Raw genomic sequence first — 18,695 nt, 5'->3', positions numbered from 1 at the left:
CACTTCAGCCTTACAAATGTTTCCTCCATACAAAGTCAGAAAACTGTCACATTCAAAGAATGATGTTGGTGGTTCTACAAAATTGAATGTATCTCCAAGTAAATCATCAAATACAGATGTAGATGAATCTTTTTCTATCACAAGCAGTTCATCCAGTGTAGAGGAAGTGATCATGAAATATGAAAGATTTGTGAATGCCGAGAAAAGAGGAGTATCAAGAGTCGTAAGGAGTGAGCGCGTCATACTGAAATCTAATTTAGAATTCTACGAGAAAATGATGGATTTTAACAAAAAAAATTATGACGAAAAAACTTTCCTATATATACAGAGAATCCCGCTGAGTTAATGAATATTTCATATTCGCAAAAAAAACTATTTTGAAACGTTAATATGGAACTTTATGAAAAAAATATTGACTCAGCGGGATTCTACAACCAAAAATAGACACATTTTGCTCGAAACATTTTCCCATATAATGTTTCATTTGGCCAGCATATTGAAATCGGAGTATTTTGAAATTTCTTATCGGAAGGTGCTGCCCCACGACAGAATCCTAAACTGAAAATCGTATTAAATAGCGTTGGCAACATCACACTGGAATTTGTATGGTTTGTTTACTTTTGTCTTTTCAGCAGGGTCGTAGTGACTCTGTAGTGGAATGAGGTCGAAGGAATGAGAATTCTAAAGCAGGTAGATCGATGGAATTAGGAATATTCGATCTTAAATAACTCATTAGCATATCAAGCAGTAGTCTAGTTCACATGTACTTTTTTTGTAACATTTTCCAGCCCTGTCCAAAAATTACGATCAAGGTGTCATTCGATTCGTATTTTTGCCTAGAAAGTTTAAGGAAAGGTCCGAAAACGCGCGGATAAAAATTACAAAAGTTATAAATAATTAAGTGGAAAAAAATGGGGCTTTAGTTTTTTCTTAATATCTAGGAAAATTTTCAAAATTTTGGAAATTTGAAAAAAGATTTGAAAAGATCAATGAATTTGCATAAAAAAAGTTCCGACTCTCGAAACTGTATCTAGATTATTTATAATTTTTACAGAGCCCTGGCTTCCGCGCAACTTTCGTCACTCTGACATAAAAACAAAAAAAATATTTTAACATATTAAATGTAAATATTAAGGAATGAAAAAATTCATGTGATGTTGGGATACATCAATAAACAATAATCCACAGTCAAAAATTTTTTATCCCAATTTTAACGTTAATTATAAATTTGTTAATTAATAACTTTTTCTGAATTGAAAGTTAATATAAAAATCCCTATAATTATTAAACTAACCTGGCATTTTTTTCCTTTGGTGAAGTTATCTTTAATGGGCAAAAAAATAGATTACCGTTGCCAAAATAATAAAATTGATGTTTTCTATTTTTTTATTAACAATTGAAAATTATAATTTTTTTTATTTTTCATTGTTTCAATGTCTAATGGCTGAAAAGTAATTAATATTATTTTTAAATTTTTTACAGCTATTGTTAATAAATTTATTATAAACAAATACATTGTTTATAAGCAATTCGATTTTTTTTCGCATTATGTCAATTGAAAAAAATCATGATTAAAAAACATGGTTTCTTAAAAAAAAATTTGTTGCTAAAAAATGCGTTTGTTAATTAACAATCGTTTTTTGCAACTATTTGAAATTTGAAATTAAGGATTCGATTTTTTTTTAATCATAAATTCTATTGTTCTTTAAGGTTTTGAAAAAACTTTTTTTTAAATTCTTTTTTCAATTGTTTATTAAAAACAAATTGTTATACACAAATTATTTTTTTTTATTTTTTTTTTCAATACTTTGTTCTATAATAAAAGTAAATGTGTTTTTTTTTTAATATTACAATATTAAAAGTTTTATAAAAAATAGAATAAATAAAAAAAATGTTTATAACAATTTTTTTTAATAAACAATAAAATAAATACAACAATAAAAATTAATTGGCGCTCCGGGGCGACTTCATTGATTCCAGTGGCGCATTTGCTTGATCTTGATCCAACAATGTCCTCTCTCTCATAAAACAAAATGTAGGGTGTCTCCAGAGGCTCCAATAAATTCAATGCATCGCCAGAACACTTCGTGACACGACTATCGTCAAACTTAAACCAGTCCGTTTCTTCTTTGACCAAGGCGTAATAATGACCAAATTCTCAACGCCAGAAGCACAGTGAACAATGACTACTGCATGAATATTATAACAGGGGTCTGCTAGATTGAAATGTTCATCTATTTCGAACCTTCCAAAGAGTTTCTTGCTTCCATTAGAGGTTGAGTCTTGTTTGAAAATCATCAGTGTTATTATTAGATTGACTGGTGCCTCAGCCATACTTGTTTCCTTATAACAGTCAGTTAGTTTGGCGCATTTTTGACAATACAGTCGATCATCACCTGTTAAAAATTCCATTTTCAGATGATTTAACAATAAGCTTTGCACGTACTGGTAATTAGTCGTATTAGGAAAAGCTAGAAATTCACATAATTAAATTAAAAATTAAATAATTAAAAAAAGAATAGAAAAAGTTTTTTCAAAACCTTAAAGATCAATAGAAATTATGATTAAAAAAACGGTTCCTTAATTTCAATATTTAGTTGCAAAAAACGATTGTTAATTAACAAACGCATTTTTTAGCAACAATATTAATTTTATATATTAACTTTCAATTCAGAAAAAGTTATTAATTAACAAATTTATAATTAACGTTAAAATTGGGATAACAATTTTTTGACTGCGGATTATTGTTTATTGATGTATCTCAACATTACATGAATTTTTTCATTCCTTAATATTTACATTTTATATGTTTGAATGATTTTTTTTGTTTTTATGTCAGAGTGTCGAAAGGCGCGCAGAAACCAAACTACCCGCTTTTGGCTCTATTTTCAGGGCTCTGTAAAAATTATAAATAATCGAGATACAGTTTCGGGAGTCGGGACTTTTTTTACGCAAATTCATCGATCTTTTCAAATCTTTTTTCAAATTTCCAAAATTTTGAAAATTTTCCGAGATATTAAGAAAAAACTAAAGCCCCATTTTTTTTTTTTCACTGAATTGTTTATAACTTTTGTAATTTTCATCGGCGCGTTTTCGGACCTTTCCTTAAACTTTCTAGGCAAAAATACGAATCGAATGACACCTTGGTGGAAAGATATAAATAGAGTTATTATATAACTACTTAATTCAAATATACCTTGGAGAAAGAGTTTAAATTATTTCAAGTTTCAGTCTCGGAAGCGGGAAGAATCATCCGTATATAGACCACAGAAGAAAAACATTTTATGTCAATAGAGCTATGCTGTGTAAACAATAGATCGCTATCTAACATCGCTCTTCCTAGTTCCTACCTGAAATGTTATGAATAAAATTTCAATACCGTTCTCCTTATGCCACATTGCCAAACCATCGTCCATAGATATTCTAATAAGTCTGGTAACTCCTTTGATGTGGGTAAAATATGCCGCTTTTTTTGCGAGCGGTCGTAAATCATGCGGCTACCAGCAGAAATACGTTATACGAGGGTCAGTCAGCAGCGCGAACAATATGTTTACTCGAAAGTGTGTCTACGAGGGTCAGGCGTCAAGTGTTGATCATATTCATTATATATTATGTATTTATGTTTTTGTATGATCTTTCATTGAGATGATTATATAATATGAGATTCTAATAACAATAAATTGGGGAATATTTCGTTGTAATAACTGGCATGAATTATCTGATTTCTTAAATTATGGGCAGGTAAAAAGGTTGAGATACTTATAAAGGGACTCCACAATAAAGAGAAAATGAAGATGAATAATCTTTATTTACATATTACCTAATCAAATGGTGATTTGTTGTTTTCTTGAGTATACCCTGATAGTATAATTATAATCTATTCAGTATTTTGGCATATATATTTAGACACATTTCAAATATTTAGCTGGGGGTTGGTTGGAGTTAGGTCGAATAACTGAAACTACTATTATTTCGTTGCCGACGTTTCGACTTTTATAAAGTCATCTTCAGGGCACTACAAAGTTACAGTAAATCAGATATAAATACACACAAGGTAAAAAAATATTGAAATTTGCGACAAGAATCACTTCTGCGAATGAGAGGTCAATATTGAGTACATTAATTTGGTACAATTCAATTGACCTCCTCTGTCCTCTACATTACATTTTTACTGTCAATTGAATTGTACCAAATTTACTCAATCTTGACCTCTCATCCGCAGAAGTGATTCTAGTCGCAAATTTTAATAATTTTTCACCTGTATGTGTGTATTTATATCTGATTGACTGCAACTTTGTAGTGCCCTGAGGATGACTTTATAAAAGTCGAAACGACGACGTCTCTTGACACATTATAAAATAAATTTGATTTGATTGACATTTCGTCAATGCATAAAATACAATCCTTAGTTTTACCTGACATCAAAGGTACTCTTAATTCCAAAATTTTAAAAATGAATTCATTGAATCCTGGGGTAATTTTCCAATGTTCAGTCAGCTTTCTCAGAGTAGAGGGAGATGGCAATCTCATAACTTTAGATAATTTCTTGTATGCTTCTGGTCCTAATAAAAATAAGCTCAAAGCAAAATGCTTGACTTCTTTAGAGTACCTGGCTCCTTTAGGATTTTTGTCGAGTAATGTCAGTTGATTTTTCATCAACATAGTGGCCTCCTGTGGGTACTGCTCGTCCAAAAATTGTTCAACATCTTCTCGTGTTACCGTTTTGCGCCTTTTCGAAGATTTGAGCTCGCTTTGCAGCTCCTTAATTCTTCTCCTGAGTCCTTGCTTTCTGGGACTGCTATCAGATAATTTGGAAAAAGTTTGACACGATACATCTATAAAGAAATTAGCACATATTAGAAGTGATTCGAGGAATAAATAGAAAGAATTTTAGGTTAGATTCAAGTACTAATTAGTGTATTTTTACTGAGGAATTAGGTCTTTTTGTGGAGAGAATGAAGTTTGAGGAACAATTTTTTGGTTTTCTTCTTCTCCAAATCAAAAAAATAGATGGACTCTTTATTCCCTTTTGTTAATGATTCAAACGTCTTTGAATGATATACATGAACCTATCAACAGAGAGTGTTTGTAATTTTTTTTTTGATTTTACTTCTTTCATGGAAGTTGTTATTTCTATTTTTTTGATTTGGAGAAGAAGAAAGCCAAAAAATTGTATTTTCACCTTCCACGAATTCTTGAGATAACCCACTTTGGACTGATTCATTGGATTGTAGTACATAATCAGTTTCTTTGTTGGGAATTAATTCTAAAAAACATTTGTAATATGAATGAGTGATTATGTTCATCATCATAGAGCTTTGGCATTTACCTTGTTCAACTTCATGACATGTATCTGTTTGTGTACACGCATCTAATTTTGAAGGAGCTAATACGCTGGAGGGACCTGGATTGTCATTGTTTTGATCATTACCTGAAAATAACTCATTCAAAAAAATATTCCATGCTTGTGAAGTGGAAAATTTCTTACCGTCCAATTTTGTTGGAAACTTTAAGGGCACAGCAGTGGTAAGTAAATGTTTTCCAGAGGAAGTGAAGGATTCATCGTCAAAATGTTTTCTACAAACTCGTATTCTAATGTAGGCTTGCTCACGTGTTAAGTTAGCATATTTGTGGTCTCCAACAAAACCAAATGCTGCAAAATATAGTAAATATAGTTTGAACATTAGTTATAAATAGTATCTAAATCACATTACTACCGAAACATTTTTGACCTATAACTGACATTATGTATTTGATGAATTTATTACCTTGTGGCATCTTTGGGGAATCGAAAAAATTAAATATTTTCACGTAAACTATCACAAGAATCCACACTGCAAAAGGTACGGTGAGAAGTCATCACAACAATAAAAAATCTTCAAATAACTACAAGAATAAAAGTTCCAATAAAATGTTTATTTTACGCACTCAGTATAACTGGCCGGAACGATGCGAACTGTTCAATCGGAGACACTCTGTTAAACTGGCGCCCCCGTCAGACGGGCACTGACGACCGACCGGCCAGGCAAGGGACGCGCGAGGACGGAGGGTGATGATTTGGGTCGCTGCTGAGAGTGAGCGGACTTATTAGAATATCTATGGACGATGGCCAAACTTTGTTTGCAGCAAATGCGATTGTATGTAAGAAGTGTTGGGCGTTCTAGTGCTTCATCTCTCTCTCATACTTATAAACATCAATTGACGAATCGTCAGTACGTCTTCTCGTGATCGTTTGAAGGAAATAAGGTCCGCCCCTATTTGTCTCGATAAATTTCAAGGTTACATCCGATTTAAATCTCGCTCGATGTCCTTACCATTCTTAACAATTTATGTAATTGAAAACAGTTCCAAATTTTATTTAGGTCTACCTCAAGAATTATATTATTTGGTGCATTTCATTATTGAACATGAGTCGATAACTTACAGAGACATTCTAGTTACTTTAAAAAAAAATTAGATTAGATGATGCCTATTACAGATTAGGGATTGACTTTGGAGTGAGTACATCAACCATCCACCGTTCATTTTCGCAAACTATTCCAAAGATAGCGAATGTTCTACAAAATTTAATTTTTTTCCCAATTAGAGAACAAATCAAGAGACTGCTACCTATACCGTTTAGGTTTAGTAAAGTACAGTTTATGTAATAAGTTGGATTTATTATATTTTTCGTTGAATTTTAGAAACCAAAACACATGTGTTTTCGTATGAAAAGGGAACCTTATCATCTTTCAGAAATAACTAAGACCAACAGAGGCAAGCCATTTAAAGGAAAAGTCGTTAAAAATTAACTGCTTGATGCTAAGAAATTCGATATTTTGTAACATTCAACCCCATAATTCATTTCATTATCTTTCGCAATTTATTTTATGAGCTCAAAATTTAACGACATGATAAAATGAAGCCACCCAAGTGGCTAATCTGCATATGTTTTATTCGAGACAGCAAAAATATCAAAAATAACCCTTGCAGTGACATCTATATATCAGTAGTAGACTCACGACATTAGAAATGTCGGGAACTAGACGTAAATTCTTGCGGACTTATTCGCCGGATCATGAGGTGGCGAAAAGAGTACCAGTCTTAGAAACAATTTCAAACTTTCTGATTGGTTAGAATTTTCTGAAATAACATTACTTACATCCCCTAACATAGTAAAGGTGGTGAGGTTTATTGAAAAGATTTAAGTCAGTCGTGCGCGGACCCCAGGGTCGTTTAGGGGCTCTTGCCCGGGGCAGTTCGCCTCTTTGGGGAGTTGCTGGGAAAGCTATTGAAAGGACTGAGATGTTAGGTGTTTTAAGACACCGGGTCGCGAGGGGATTTCAGTAGTGCGGTGAGTATTCGCAGTTTATTTGACTAGCTGACTTGAGGTAAAATGTCAGGAGCGTACGAACTCAGAAGTAGGTCGGTTGGACTTCCTACGAAGTTCTGAGTGACTTCTGGAGGTACTGAAATACGAGGTAGTTCAGGCAAAGTTTACCGAATACTATAAGTTGGTTCACTCCAAGGAATTCGTTTGTCGGTACGGCTCAGGATTGCATTTTTTGCGATTTCCATAAATCATATCGCCGACAGACGATGTCCGGAAGCCGCCGGCCGCATGACAGTTATACGAGGGCAGTTCCTATTCGCGATATCTACAGGGGACGTTCCGAAGTTGAAACTTCGCTTGCTCGGTTGTATCAGACAGATAAACAAAGATACGAAAGTAGTTGTTTGTCGATCAACTTCTAGAAACATGATAGATAAACTCATGAATAAATGATCTAAGAAACAGATCAGAGTGATTTACTGATGAAATGATAAACATACATTCAGAAAAACATGTTTTATTAACAAAAATAATACAATTATATAATGTTATATGTTTATAAATGATTTAAAATATTCAATTTTACATTGCATGATTTATGTTTCCTAACAATCTTCATGTCCTGGTTCATGAATTTTAAAGTAAAGTATATCCGAACTCTTGTATATAAAGATATATAATAATCGAAGAGGAATTTTTGACATAGATGTGAGAAAAGAATTTTCGAATATTTTGTTTTCAAATACTGTCCAATTCCCTTCTCACTGCCGATTTTATCAAAATTTTCAATGAATATGTTTTCCATCTCTATTACATGGTCAACAATATCTCTTGATGGGAACTTGGGAAGCCAACGTGACTTTCATTTTTTGAAAATTATTTCGATAAATGTGGTCATTATTAAGTTTAAGAGCCAATTTATATTGTTTAGTTCTATCATAATTATACATTGTTTCTATGTAATGTTTTCTTGTTTCTCCACCATGAAGTAAAAACTGATAGGAAAACAAATTGTTTCGTGTCGACTTCAGCAAGTGCGGGATATCAAACAAATATACAAGTTTATGATCGTCTATCAGAAATATGGGATTTTCGTCTGTAACATTCAAAGTTTTCACCAACTTCTGAAAATTTGAACCCTGATCGGAAACCACCCCCATGATATTTAGGCCTATACTTTTGCATCTTCGTACCGTTTTGAACAAAATATCTTTCAAATCATCAGAAGTTGCTGATGTCTTATAGAAAAAGTATGCAAGTGGTATTTTCCAATTGCTTGCCAAACCTCTGACCATTACTGTTAGAGCACTACTTGCTATGTCAGTAGAGGTCCCATTCAAACTTGTTTGGAAACCTACTATTTTGTCTCTGGAAATATCATAATAAAGATGAGATTTCAAAGATATTTCGTCTAGGCATAAAATACAATATCTTTCTTTCTCCTTCATGAGCCCAATCCTGAATTCAATAACACGAAAAATAAAATCGTTGAAGCCTGGTTCAACAATCCAATTTTTCGTGAAACGATGAAGTGTACTTTTTGACGGTAATCTACAAATTGTTGAAAATTTTTTGTATGCTTTCGGACCAAGAAAATAAAGAGTCAATGCAAACTGTTTGAATTCGTCACTATACCTGGACCCTTTTGGTGCTTTATTTATCAAAGAAAGCTGTGCTTTCAAGAGCTTACAATATTGCTCAGGATATTTTCGATCCAGAAACTTGAAAACATCATCCAGAGTAATTCCGGTTTCGTCCAGTGCTCTTTTTGATGTTGAAGCTACTGTTTTCTCTAGTGATACAATTTTTTTTCGTAATGCCACTTTTCTTGGAGTTCCCGAAGAGAGTTTAGCAGATGTTTGGCTGCATTCATCTAAAAGAAAGATGTACGTACTTTCAATAATTGTTTTCTTGTCATCGTTTTTTTTCCGAAGCATATAAAAATAGATCAGGTAAGTATATAATATAACGAAAAGATATTTCACCTCGTGATCCTAATTGATCCGTTTGAACCTGAGCATCAATGTAAATAAAATCCTTGCTAGTACCGACAATGGCATCATCATCTGGAAGGTTTAAACAACAAAATTGATATTGTAAATTTCATATGTTAAAAAGTGGAATAAGATTTTTTCATCATTTGAATCTATAAACTTCACTGAACCAACCTTTCTGAGAACCATCTTGAGGCAGACGCAATGAAGGAACATCATAGCTATGAATACGAGAATTCACAATATCATCGGCTCTAAAATGTAAGCTGCAAATTTTAATTCTATTGTGACTCTGCTCTGGGGTAAGAGTAGCATATCTATGATTCCCAATGAAGCCTAATACATTTTTCCAACGTTGACACCTAAAAAAAAATTCAAGTATATCAATCGATAAACTGAACATTTTGAAAAAAGATTGAAATGAGTTTGGATTGGCAAATGCCGGCGGTATATTTCGTTATGAATAATTTTATACAACAAAACCATAAAAGGTATAGATAGGTAAAATAAAAATTAATGGTGAATATATTGAATGCATACCTTTCACTGTACTTTGGGCAGCGGAAAAACGAAATACCTGGGCTTCCCACCGTACTCAGACAACCATCCACTGAGCAATACGTCGACATTTTCACAAAATAAATATTTCGAACTCCGAACGAACACAACACTATCACAATACCAAAGTTTACCGATTCTGTAGTCTTTGACAATACCAAACAATACGGACAACCTTTATATCTCGTGTGCCGACGAGAACTGGTAACTTCAAGCGACACACTGTACTACCTCGGCTGGTAATTACCCGCTGTCGCTAGCGGGCGGCGAGATTTCTCAGATGTCGAAAAATGAGCGAGTGACACGTCTTATAGTACTCTGTAGTCTTTGGTTCAGGTCACCGTTTTGCGAGATGTTTTGGAATTGATAAATCATCGAGGTTTCGTTGATTTGAGGTAAAGCCAGTGATGCGCGGAGATTTGGTGAATCCAGTTGAATTTCCTACGGTAGCTGGAAATTCTAGAGGAAATTTTGAGTGAATTGAAATATTGAGATATTTCAAGTCACTGTTTAGAGAAGTGACACTAATTGGGTTTTGGTAGTATTCGCGGGTTTATTCAATTTAGTGATTTAGATATTTTTTTCGAGTTCCTGGTAAGAGTTTTTGGGGAAATAGTGGCTTTTGTTGGAGTTTTCAGGGGAGTCCGTCTACGATAATTTTGGTGAGCGTATTTTAAACAATTCTGATATATAGTGTAGGTAGATGTTATTGCATGCGTATGTGGACTATATTTTCGACTTGGCACCTAGCGTATTAATGAACATTTACCATAATAATATAGCTACGAATCGGGTTCCCTTTTCATTTTATTAGGTTATTATAGGTCATAGTAATTTCCTACGTTATACAGAAAGGAGCGATTAAGTGGGTCTCTTGAGAACTTCTCAGAGTTGTATTTTAGTTGGTTTTATAGCATAGCTAGTAGAATTCAGGCAAGGCATATCTATGCCCTGAGTGAAGTTACCTCAATTTTCAAAGGAATACTCCTGTCAGTTTGTTTTAGTAGTTTACCCATAGTTTGCTCATAGTTATAATTATTTATTTCTTTTTCTTTTATATAGTGTAAAAAACGTTCAGTATTAATTTTTGTTCATTTAATTTTTTTCTATTGTTAATCCGATTATTCTGCCAAATTTACTCATCAATAAAGTTGGTTTGTGAAAACTTTGCTAATATTATTTCATTCCCTCAAACCCCTAATAGACCACGCATTTAAGCCGTGGCCGAATCCAGTCTCTGAGGATATAATTGGTGGCATAACCAAGCCATTTCTCCACGAAGATTAGAAGGTAGGAAAAAGTCAGCTGTTGACCAAGTTGCCTACTAAATCTCAATTCGTGTGATCAGGACGGATTTCAAACTTTTTCTGATCTGGTGGCAGCAACTCTCACCCTACCAAACTAAATTAAAAAAATAAATACCTTTGGCTGAACGATCCCATATACAGGGGGGTGAATTTTTCTGGTGCGAGTAAACACTGAGATGATTATTATATATTCATAGTAGTACTTATATAGGGATCGCCAATTCAGACCCGACGGTCATTTATTACAGTGGTGGCCTAGCGGTGGGATATTATTTTATTTGAAGAGGATTATTTTATTTGAGGGAGTGAAAGAAAAAGATCGGTAGGATTAACTTTATCAGAAAGATATATTATTTTATTTGAATGGTAGATTTTATTTGAGAGGGTGAAAGAAGAAGGTCCAGAAAGAAATAATAATAATATTTTGCGTTAATTTTTTTGGTTGATAAGATACAGTAGAAGTCAGTTAGGTTTATCAACATAGAAAAGGGAATCCTACAAATAACCCGACTTGTGCCTATACATATATATTTTACCCGAAGTTTAGCAAGGAGTCCAAAAAATATATAGGTTCTTGTTCGATACTCATTCCGATTATCGAAATGAATAATAAAGGTGTATCAGGGGTTACACCCACGCCAACACCTGTTAGAGTGGCAACCCACTATTCGCTAGGTATGATCGCGGCAACTTTAGATGATTTTTCAGGAAAAGAGGTTGTAAGGTATTTTGAGAAATTACAGTTGCGTGCAAGACTGGATAATTGGTCGGAGGACGAAACCCTTCAGTTATTTAAATTCAAGCTTGTTGGTGACGCCTATAATTATTTTAAATCGGATTCGCAGTTGGACACGTTAAATTTTACTGATCTTAAGAATAAATTCATAAAAAAAATTACCCCATTCCAATTACCAGGCGAAAATCAGTGGAATTTAAGTAAATGTTTTCAACGACATGACGAAGATGTGTCGTCATTTTGTACTAGGTTAAAAATTTTAGGGTCTACCTTACTAAAGGAAGATTTAGCAGGAGCTGACGCTGGCGAGGAAGCTGGGATAAAAAGGAAAAATCGAGAACTTATCCTGAATCAATTCAAGGTAGGGCTGCGAAAGGACCTTATGAAAGAAACTGGCATTTTATTGTTGAGTGGGAAAAATTTGGATTTGGAGAAGGCTGAGGAGTTAGTTAAGTTACAGGAAACAACCCTTATGATGGTCCAAGGAAGATGTGCGAACTTGAAAATTTCGGCAGTAGATAAGCAGGGCGAGTGCCAGGCTTGCGGTGGAAATTCTGAACATTGGTCTAGGGAATTGAGGGTCGATACCACGGATACAATAGAGATAGAAAACCAAATGCGGAAGCTGAGAACAGCAGAGAGGCAAAGCAGAATACGGGGGCCATACCTAGACAAGCATCACAGTCGACTTCTTTTTCAGGGCCACGACAGGAAGATGGGGACAATGTCAATTTAAACTTCTAAGGCTGAATTCCCCCTGCCAGGATGGAGGCCATCGACAAACAAGAAGGCAGAATCAAATATATAATACAGGGAAATTAGGAAATTCGGCTGTACAAAATCATAATAAAAGGTAAAGTAAACGGGTTATGGTAATACCGGAGGTAAATTCAGGAGATCCGCTCGGATTCGGAGAGAACCAGATCGACTGAACCTGTAAGAGAATGTAACTGAGTGAATGAGAACTGAATGATGGAGAGTGACATTAATGAGTGAGATGAATGTATGATACGAGTAGATGAACGATTAGGGGCGGGCAGGAAAGAAACTATAATGATGAGAATGCATTTGAGCAAATCAGAGGAGTGCCGTTACTTGAAGGGCCCGGGTAAACTCTCTTCAAGCTAAGTTATTGATGTGTTCGTCGAACTAGTGTCTATCTTTGACCCGGATTGACAATAGATGACGTATCAAGTGAATTTTGTTTTCACTTCCTTTTAGTTTATTGTAGTCTCAACTTTTCTTAATCTGTTTAAAAATCTGTTTTTCCGTTAACCAGCTGTCGCACCCCTACGAACGACAACCCTCAGAAGTCGAAACTTGTGCGAGCTGAGGATTAACGAGGTCTTACCTTTTAACGTGTGATTCCTAATGAATGTAATGAATTAATGAATGTAATGATTATTGTTTCACCATATTATAAACGATCGATGGTTAATCTAAATTGGAGCGTCTATACACCCTTCGCCAATCCCTGGCAATGAGATGGAAAGAGGCAGCAGGATCTCGATTTTCCTAGTGATTGCTATCTTGCTGGTCAGGCATTATTTTGTATCGGTAATCAGGATAATCGCGTACGGTTGCAGGGACGAGAGAGTGAACATTTCGACTGTATCTCTCAGAGACGTTAGTGTCCAGAACGAGAATCCGCGTACTTGAGCGACTTCAGATTGATGCATCACCGTGGGATGCATAGTCAGACTTATTTGGTGGAAAAAGGACTGTCGAGTTATATAGACAGTTACAGAACGTTGAAACTATACCTGTTGGAATCCTGTTAGTTATTGGACAAATAACCTTGAATTGTTCAATCAGCGCCACAATAATAATACTGGGATCAGTGGATAGTACCTGCACCAGAGAAGGAACAACCTACCATGAAAATGGACGAACCTGGAACGATGTGACTTTCTTAGTCGACGTGAGGATCCGAGCGAGAGACTAATTGGCGGTTATTATACATTTCGAGTTGCGAAGTACCTACTCTATAGGCGATACCCAGACCTGGTGTGTAATTCAACTGGAGCGTTCCAGAGAAGCCCAACCAGATGAACCGACGACGTCATTGCCAATCATCGCAGAACCCCAGCAGACTGCCCATCATATCACTGGCGGTTACTCTGTTTTGCCCAGACACACTGCACTGTGAACAAAGACATTAACGAAGGAGCTTGAGTGACTGAACCAAAAGACTTTTCAATCAGTGAGGTACAAATTTGTAGGATGAACTCTTAGGATCTGTGTAGATTGAATTCAATCTGAATTCAATATATTCGAATCGTATCTAGAATAATGTGCCGTTGGTCAACAAAGAGTAGGAAATGGAAATTATTGAGATGGAAATTCACCAAGGCGTAAAAGACTACAGTGAATCGTGAGTGAATATGGCCTCTGTTGTGATGTGATAACGCGAACTATAGTATACAAGGAGATACGTTTACTCCTATTTCAATGTCTTTTTTTGTAAAATTTGGAATATTTCGTTAGGGAACCCCTAATCATAGCATGCTAGACAACCCCACTGACAGTTGCGTAACTTGAGGTGATACCCATTCTGTTTTCATATTTGAACTCGACATGAGGTGGCGTTGTTGTATTTGTCAGTAAGCATGAAGCTAGAAAAGTTATGGCAATTAAGCCAAAACTTTTTCAAAAGGGGGAGTATTGTAATAAGTTGGATTTATTATATTTTTAGTTGAATTTTAGATACCAAAACATATGTGTTTTCGTATGAAAAGGGAACCTTATCATCTTTCAGAAATAACCTTAAGGCCAACAGAACCAAGCCATTTAAAGGAAAAAGTCGTTAAAATTAACTGCTTGATACTAAGAAATTCGATATTTTGTAACATTCAACCCCATAAGTCATTTCATTATCTTTCGTTAAGGGTCGAAAATATGTCATCCAGTCTGTATACCCCATTTAGAATAAAAGTCAGAAAACACTCAAACGTATAATAAATATCGCAATTTATCTTATGAGCTCAAAATTTAACGACAAGATAAAATGAAGCCACCCAAGTGGCTAATCTACATATATTTTATTCGAGACAGCAAAGAAAATACCAAAAATGACCCTTGCAGTGACATCTATATATCAGTAGTAGACTCACGACATTAGAAATGTCGGGAACTATACGTGAATTCTTGAGGACTTATTCGCCGGACCATGAGGTGGCGAAAAGAGTACCAGTCTTAGAAACAATTTCAAACTTTCTGATTGGTTAGAATTTTCTGAGATAACATTACTTACATCACAGCTTACTTACTATACAGCTAAAACACTCTCTTGGCGGGAACGGTTTGCGTCGATCCCCTCGCGCAGGCTTTATGCCCCGCCTCTTAGGGGAAAAGACGTCTATGGCGTGCAGTCGGGAGATCAGTATTACTTATTATACGTTTAGCCGTCATAGGTGGGTGTATAATTTTGTGCATTTTGTTTGTGATTCTTTTGAACATAGTGTTTTATTTTTGAATTTTTAACTGTAGTAAAATGAGTGACAAAAAACCATCAGGACATCATCATGTTTGTGCAGTGCGAAACTGTTATATTAAAGGTTATAACTCGAAGAAGAAATTCTATCGTTTTCCTAAGGATGCGAATCGGTAAGTTCTTACATCATATTTTTTTGCATATTTAAGTAAATAAAAAGTAAACTTTTGATTATACCGTGTTGTCGTAAAATTGTTTGGGAATATATAAGATAAATTACCGTCAAAGCTGGTCAAAGCGTCAACTTCCAAAACCTTAAATATCACCCAGCTCTCGAAATAAGTACCTGCCTCTTCTTAAAATAGATCCACGTTCAAGTGGTCGAAAGATGCCCTTATATCCAAGAAAAAGTGGTATGCATTTCTCATGCGGGGACACATTATGCAGTATGTATATTTTTTCTGGGGAATTTACAGTATGCAAAAGCGTAGTGTTCTTTTAATGGGGTATTTTTTTTTGTTTTTTTTTTTCGGGGGGTTTTTGTATGATATTTTTTCTATGGTGTTTTTCCTTGTTTTTCCTACATTACTATTTTTATATATATCAACGACTATTAATTGTAATGAAGCAAATAGGAATACAGGTTGTCCCTGACAAGAATGAACTCTACAGGGATCTCGTAAACCATTAGGGCTACAAAGTTGTTTAAGTTAGGAAAAAGTTGGGCCCCACTAAACCCCGCAGTATGATTTCGAATACTTCCAAAAATATTTTGGGAAAAACCGAATATTTGATGATGACTGCGGAGGAAGAAAACGTTGGGTTAAAAAGTGGCTATGAAACGTGAAATTTATTTTGTTTTATTGTTTTAAATTATCAGAAAAAGATAATAATGAAATTGGAATTTTCGGTTTTTCCCAAATATCTTCAGAAGTAATGAGAATTTTCCAAATTTTAAAACATCATCCGGCAGGGTTCAGTGAGGCGCAACTTTTCCTAATTTGAACATCTCTTTAGCTCTAATCGTTTATGAGATCCCTGTAGAGTTCATTCTTATCTGGGACACCCTAAATAGAGGTGTTGTTTAAAAATGTTTTTATTTATTTACAGAGCCAGAATATGGGCAATGAAAGCCAATCGCGAGGACCTGTTCGGAAAACTAATCGACTTACATCGAAGTTACTCGATATGTGAAATCCATTTTGAAGAGAGGATGTTCACTAGTCACTTTCATACACGATTAGTAACCACTGCAATTCCTACCCTATTCCCGTCTCTCGAGGGTACTTCCAGAACTGATCATTCGTATAGTGCACCGCCCTTGCAACTTCCTGCAAAAATACTACTTCTAGATGACAATGTTATAGTTCCAGGCGGGGTTCCACCTCCACTATTTGATTCAGGTATTAAAAATAGTTTCTTAATTTAAAATAAAGCTTAATGTTTTGTATACAGGGCGAAACGAAGGGTGAACCAAAAATAACTGTACAGTGCTTCCATTTTAATTGTCCCACTATTAAAAGACTAAAACCTTTTGATTTTTTAACCTTTTAAAATGAGCTAAAAATCGCATGTTATCTGTACATGTCAAGTTTTGTTAAAGTTTTTTTTCCGCCCTGTATAAAAAAATCTACGAAATAAATTGTTCCTTGCTTAAGAGTACATATTCCCCTAAGTTGTTTTTTATTTGTTAAATAAAATGTATTTTTGCAGCTAACCAGACAAATGTAGTTGAAACCGAACTAAAAACCGAGGTTCAACATGAAATCGCCGTGAGTCCAATCACAGTTACTCCTCCTTTGACATCTCCAAATTCTAGCCAAACGTCAGCCAATTTATCCTTCGATACCCCAAGGAAGGTTAAATACAGACAGCACATCAAGTCCATAACTGCCGAAAACAAATATTTACGAGAAAGAGTTCAGGTACTTGAGAGTCAAAAAATTAATGACTTAGACAATATATCTTTGGAGGAATATATGTCCCTAACATTCAAATTTTGCAATCTAGACACTGCAAAATGTGTTAATATGCAAGTATCACAGGCGAATAAACATCCAAAGGGTAGACGTTATAGCAAAGAGTTAAACATTGAATGTCTGTCAATATATTTTGCTGGTCCCCGAGTGTATAAAAAATACTTGATGGCTAAATATAGCCTTCCCTCGCCTAACACTTTGCTAAAAGAAATCAGAGCAGTTAGGATAGGACCAGGGTTAGATAATCCCGAGTTCTTCATTTTATTAAAAAAAAAGATTGACAGTTTTCAGGCCCAAAGCAAATATTGCTTATTGTGCTTCGATGAAATGTCCATAAAAGCCAATTTATTTTATGAGCGTAATCAAGATTATATCATTGGGCTAGCAATGGGTGATACAGGGGAGAAAATTTTCAAACCAACTTTAACTGCCAGTGTATTTATGATCAGAGGAATTTATTCCAAATGGAAACAGCCAATAGCATATTTTTTATGTCATACTTCTTGTCCTGCTAACCTATTACATAACCTATTGAATGAAGCTGTGCAAAAATTAAAAAAATATGGGATTAAATGTTTGTGCAGTTACTTGTGATATGGGGTCCAACAATATCAAATTGTCAAATACTGAGAGAACCAGAAAATACTGGTTTTTATTTAGAAAACCAGTATCTCTTTTTCATCTTTGATGTGCCACATATTATAAAAGCTATGAGAAATATGTTGATGGCATATGACTTCTATGTTAATGGTAAAAAAATTTCGTGGCAATATATTAAAGACTTCTATGAGTTAGATAAAAAATTACCTGTTAAAGCAGCACCTAAATTAACCGATTCTCATATTTATCCCACTAGTTTCTAAAAAATGAAGGTAAAACTTGCCACCCAAGTATTTAGTTACTCAGTTCATGTAGGTATGAGTTTTTATATTAGATTTGGTTCCCTTCCCGCAGAAGCGACTGAAACTGTTCAATTTGTTAATAGAGTAGATCAACTATTTGATATTTTAAATTCCTCACAAATCTTTAACCCAAAAAAATATAATGCTGCTTTTAAAGCAAACTCATTTCAATTAGAGTTTCTAATGGATTGTTTGTCGTTCTTTAAAAGTCTTGAAATTCGAGACAAAAATAATATGAGCATTACCAAAAAAATTAAATTCATCAAAAGCCTTATAATTTCAATCAACAGTATTATTCAGTTATTTTACTATCTTCGGGAAAATGCAGGATTTGATTATATACTTACACGAAGATTAAACCAAGACTGTCTGGAGAACCATTTCGGTAAAATCAGAAGTGAAAATGGGAACTGCATTAACCCAACAGCAATACAGTTCCACAGAACATTTAGAAAGCTGCAATGCGTCAACTTG

The 18,695-nt window shown here is 34.6% G+C and overlaps 1 protein-coding gene and 1 long non-coding RNA gene across 3 annotated transcripts; one reads left to right on the top strand and one right to left on the bottom strand.

The window, feature by feature from the left end:
* Positions 1-3,482: 3,482 nt before the first annotated feature.
* On the bottom strand, positions 3,483-5,610 carry LOC141486900 (uncharacterized). Of its 2 annotated transcripts, none has more exons than XR_012468101.1 (3): positions 5,489-5,610; positions 5,330-5,431; positions 3,483-4,015 (listed from the first exon to the last, which is right to left on the bottom strand). It is a non-coding gene; the product is annotated as an uncharacterized lncRNA (long non-coding RNA). The 2 variants fall into 2 exon arrangements; XR_012468100.1 differs by lacking the exon at positions 3,483-4,015 and adding an exon at positions 4,921-5,266.
* Positions 5,611-15,162: 9,552 nt separating this feature from the next.
* On the top strand, positions 15,163-17,914 carry LOC141486887 (uncharacterized). Its single transcript, XM_074185486.1, has 3 exons — positions 15,163-15,513; positions 16,451-16,743; positions 17,054-17,914. The coding sequence occupies exons 1-3, from the start codon at positions 15,401-15,403 to the stop codon at positions 17,911-17,913; spliced, it is 1,266 nt and encodes a 421-aa protein (XP_074041587.1). The 5' UTR covers positions 15,163-15,400; the 3' UTR covers position 17,914.
* Positions 17,915-18,695: the final 781 nt, after the last annotated feature.

The sequence above is a fragment of the Leptinotarsa decemlineata genome, unplaced genomic scaffold (genome assembly GCF_025532065.1).
Source record: "Leptinotarsa decemlineata unplaced genomic scaffold, Ldec_3_MD MMD2_tig00026375_RagTag_RagTag, whole genome shotgun sequence".
Lineage (NCBI taxonomy): Eukaryota > Metazoa > Arthropoda > Insecta > Coleoptera > Chrysomelidae > Leptinotarsa > Leptinotarsa decemlineata.
This window is presented reverse-complemented; position numbering and strand designations above follow the sequence as displayed.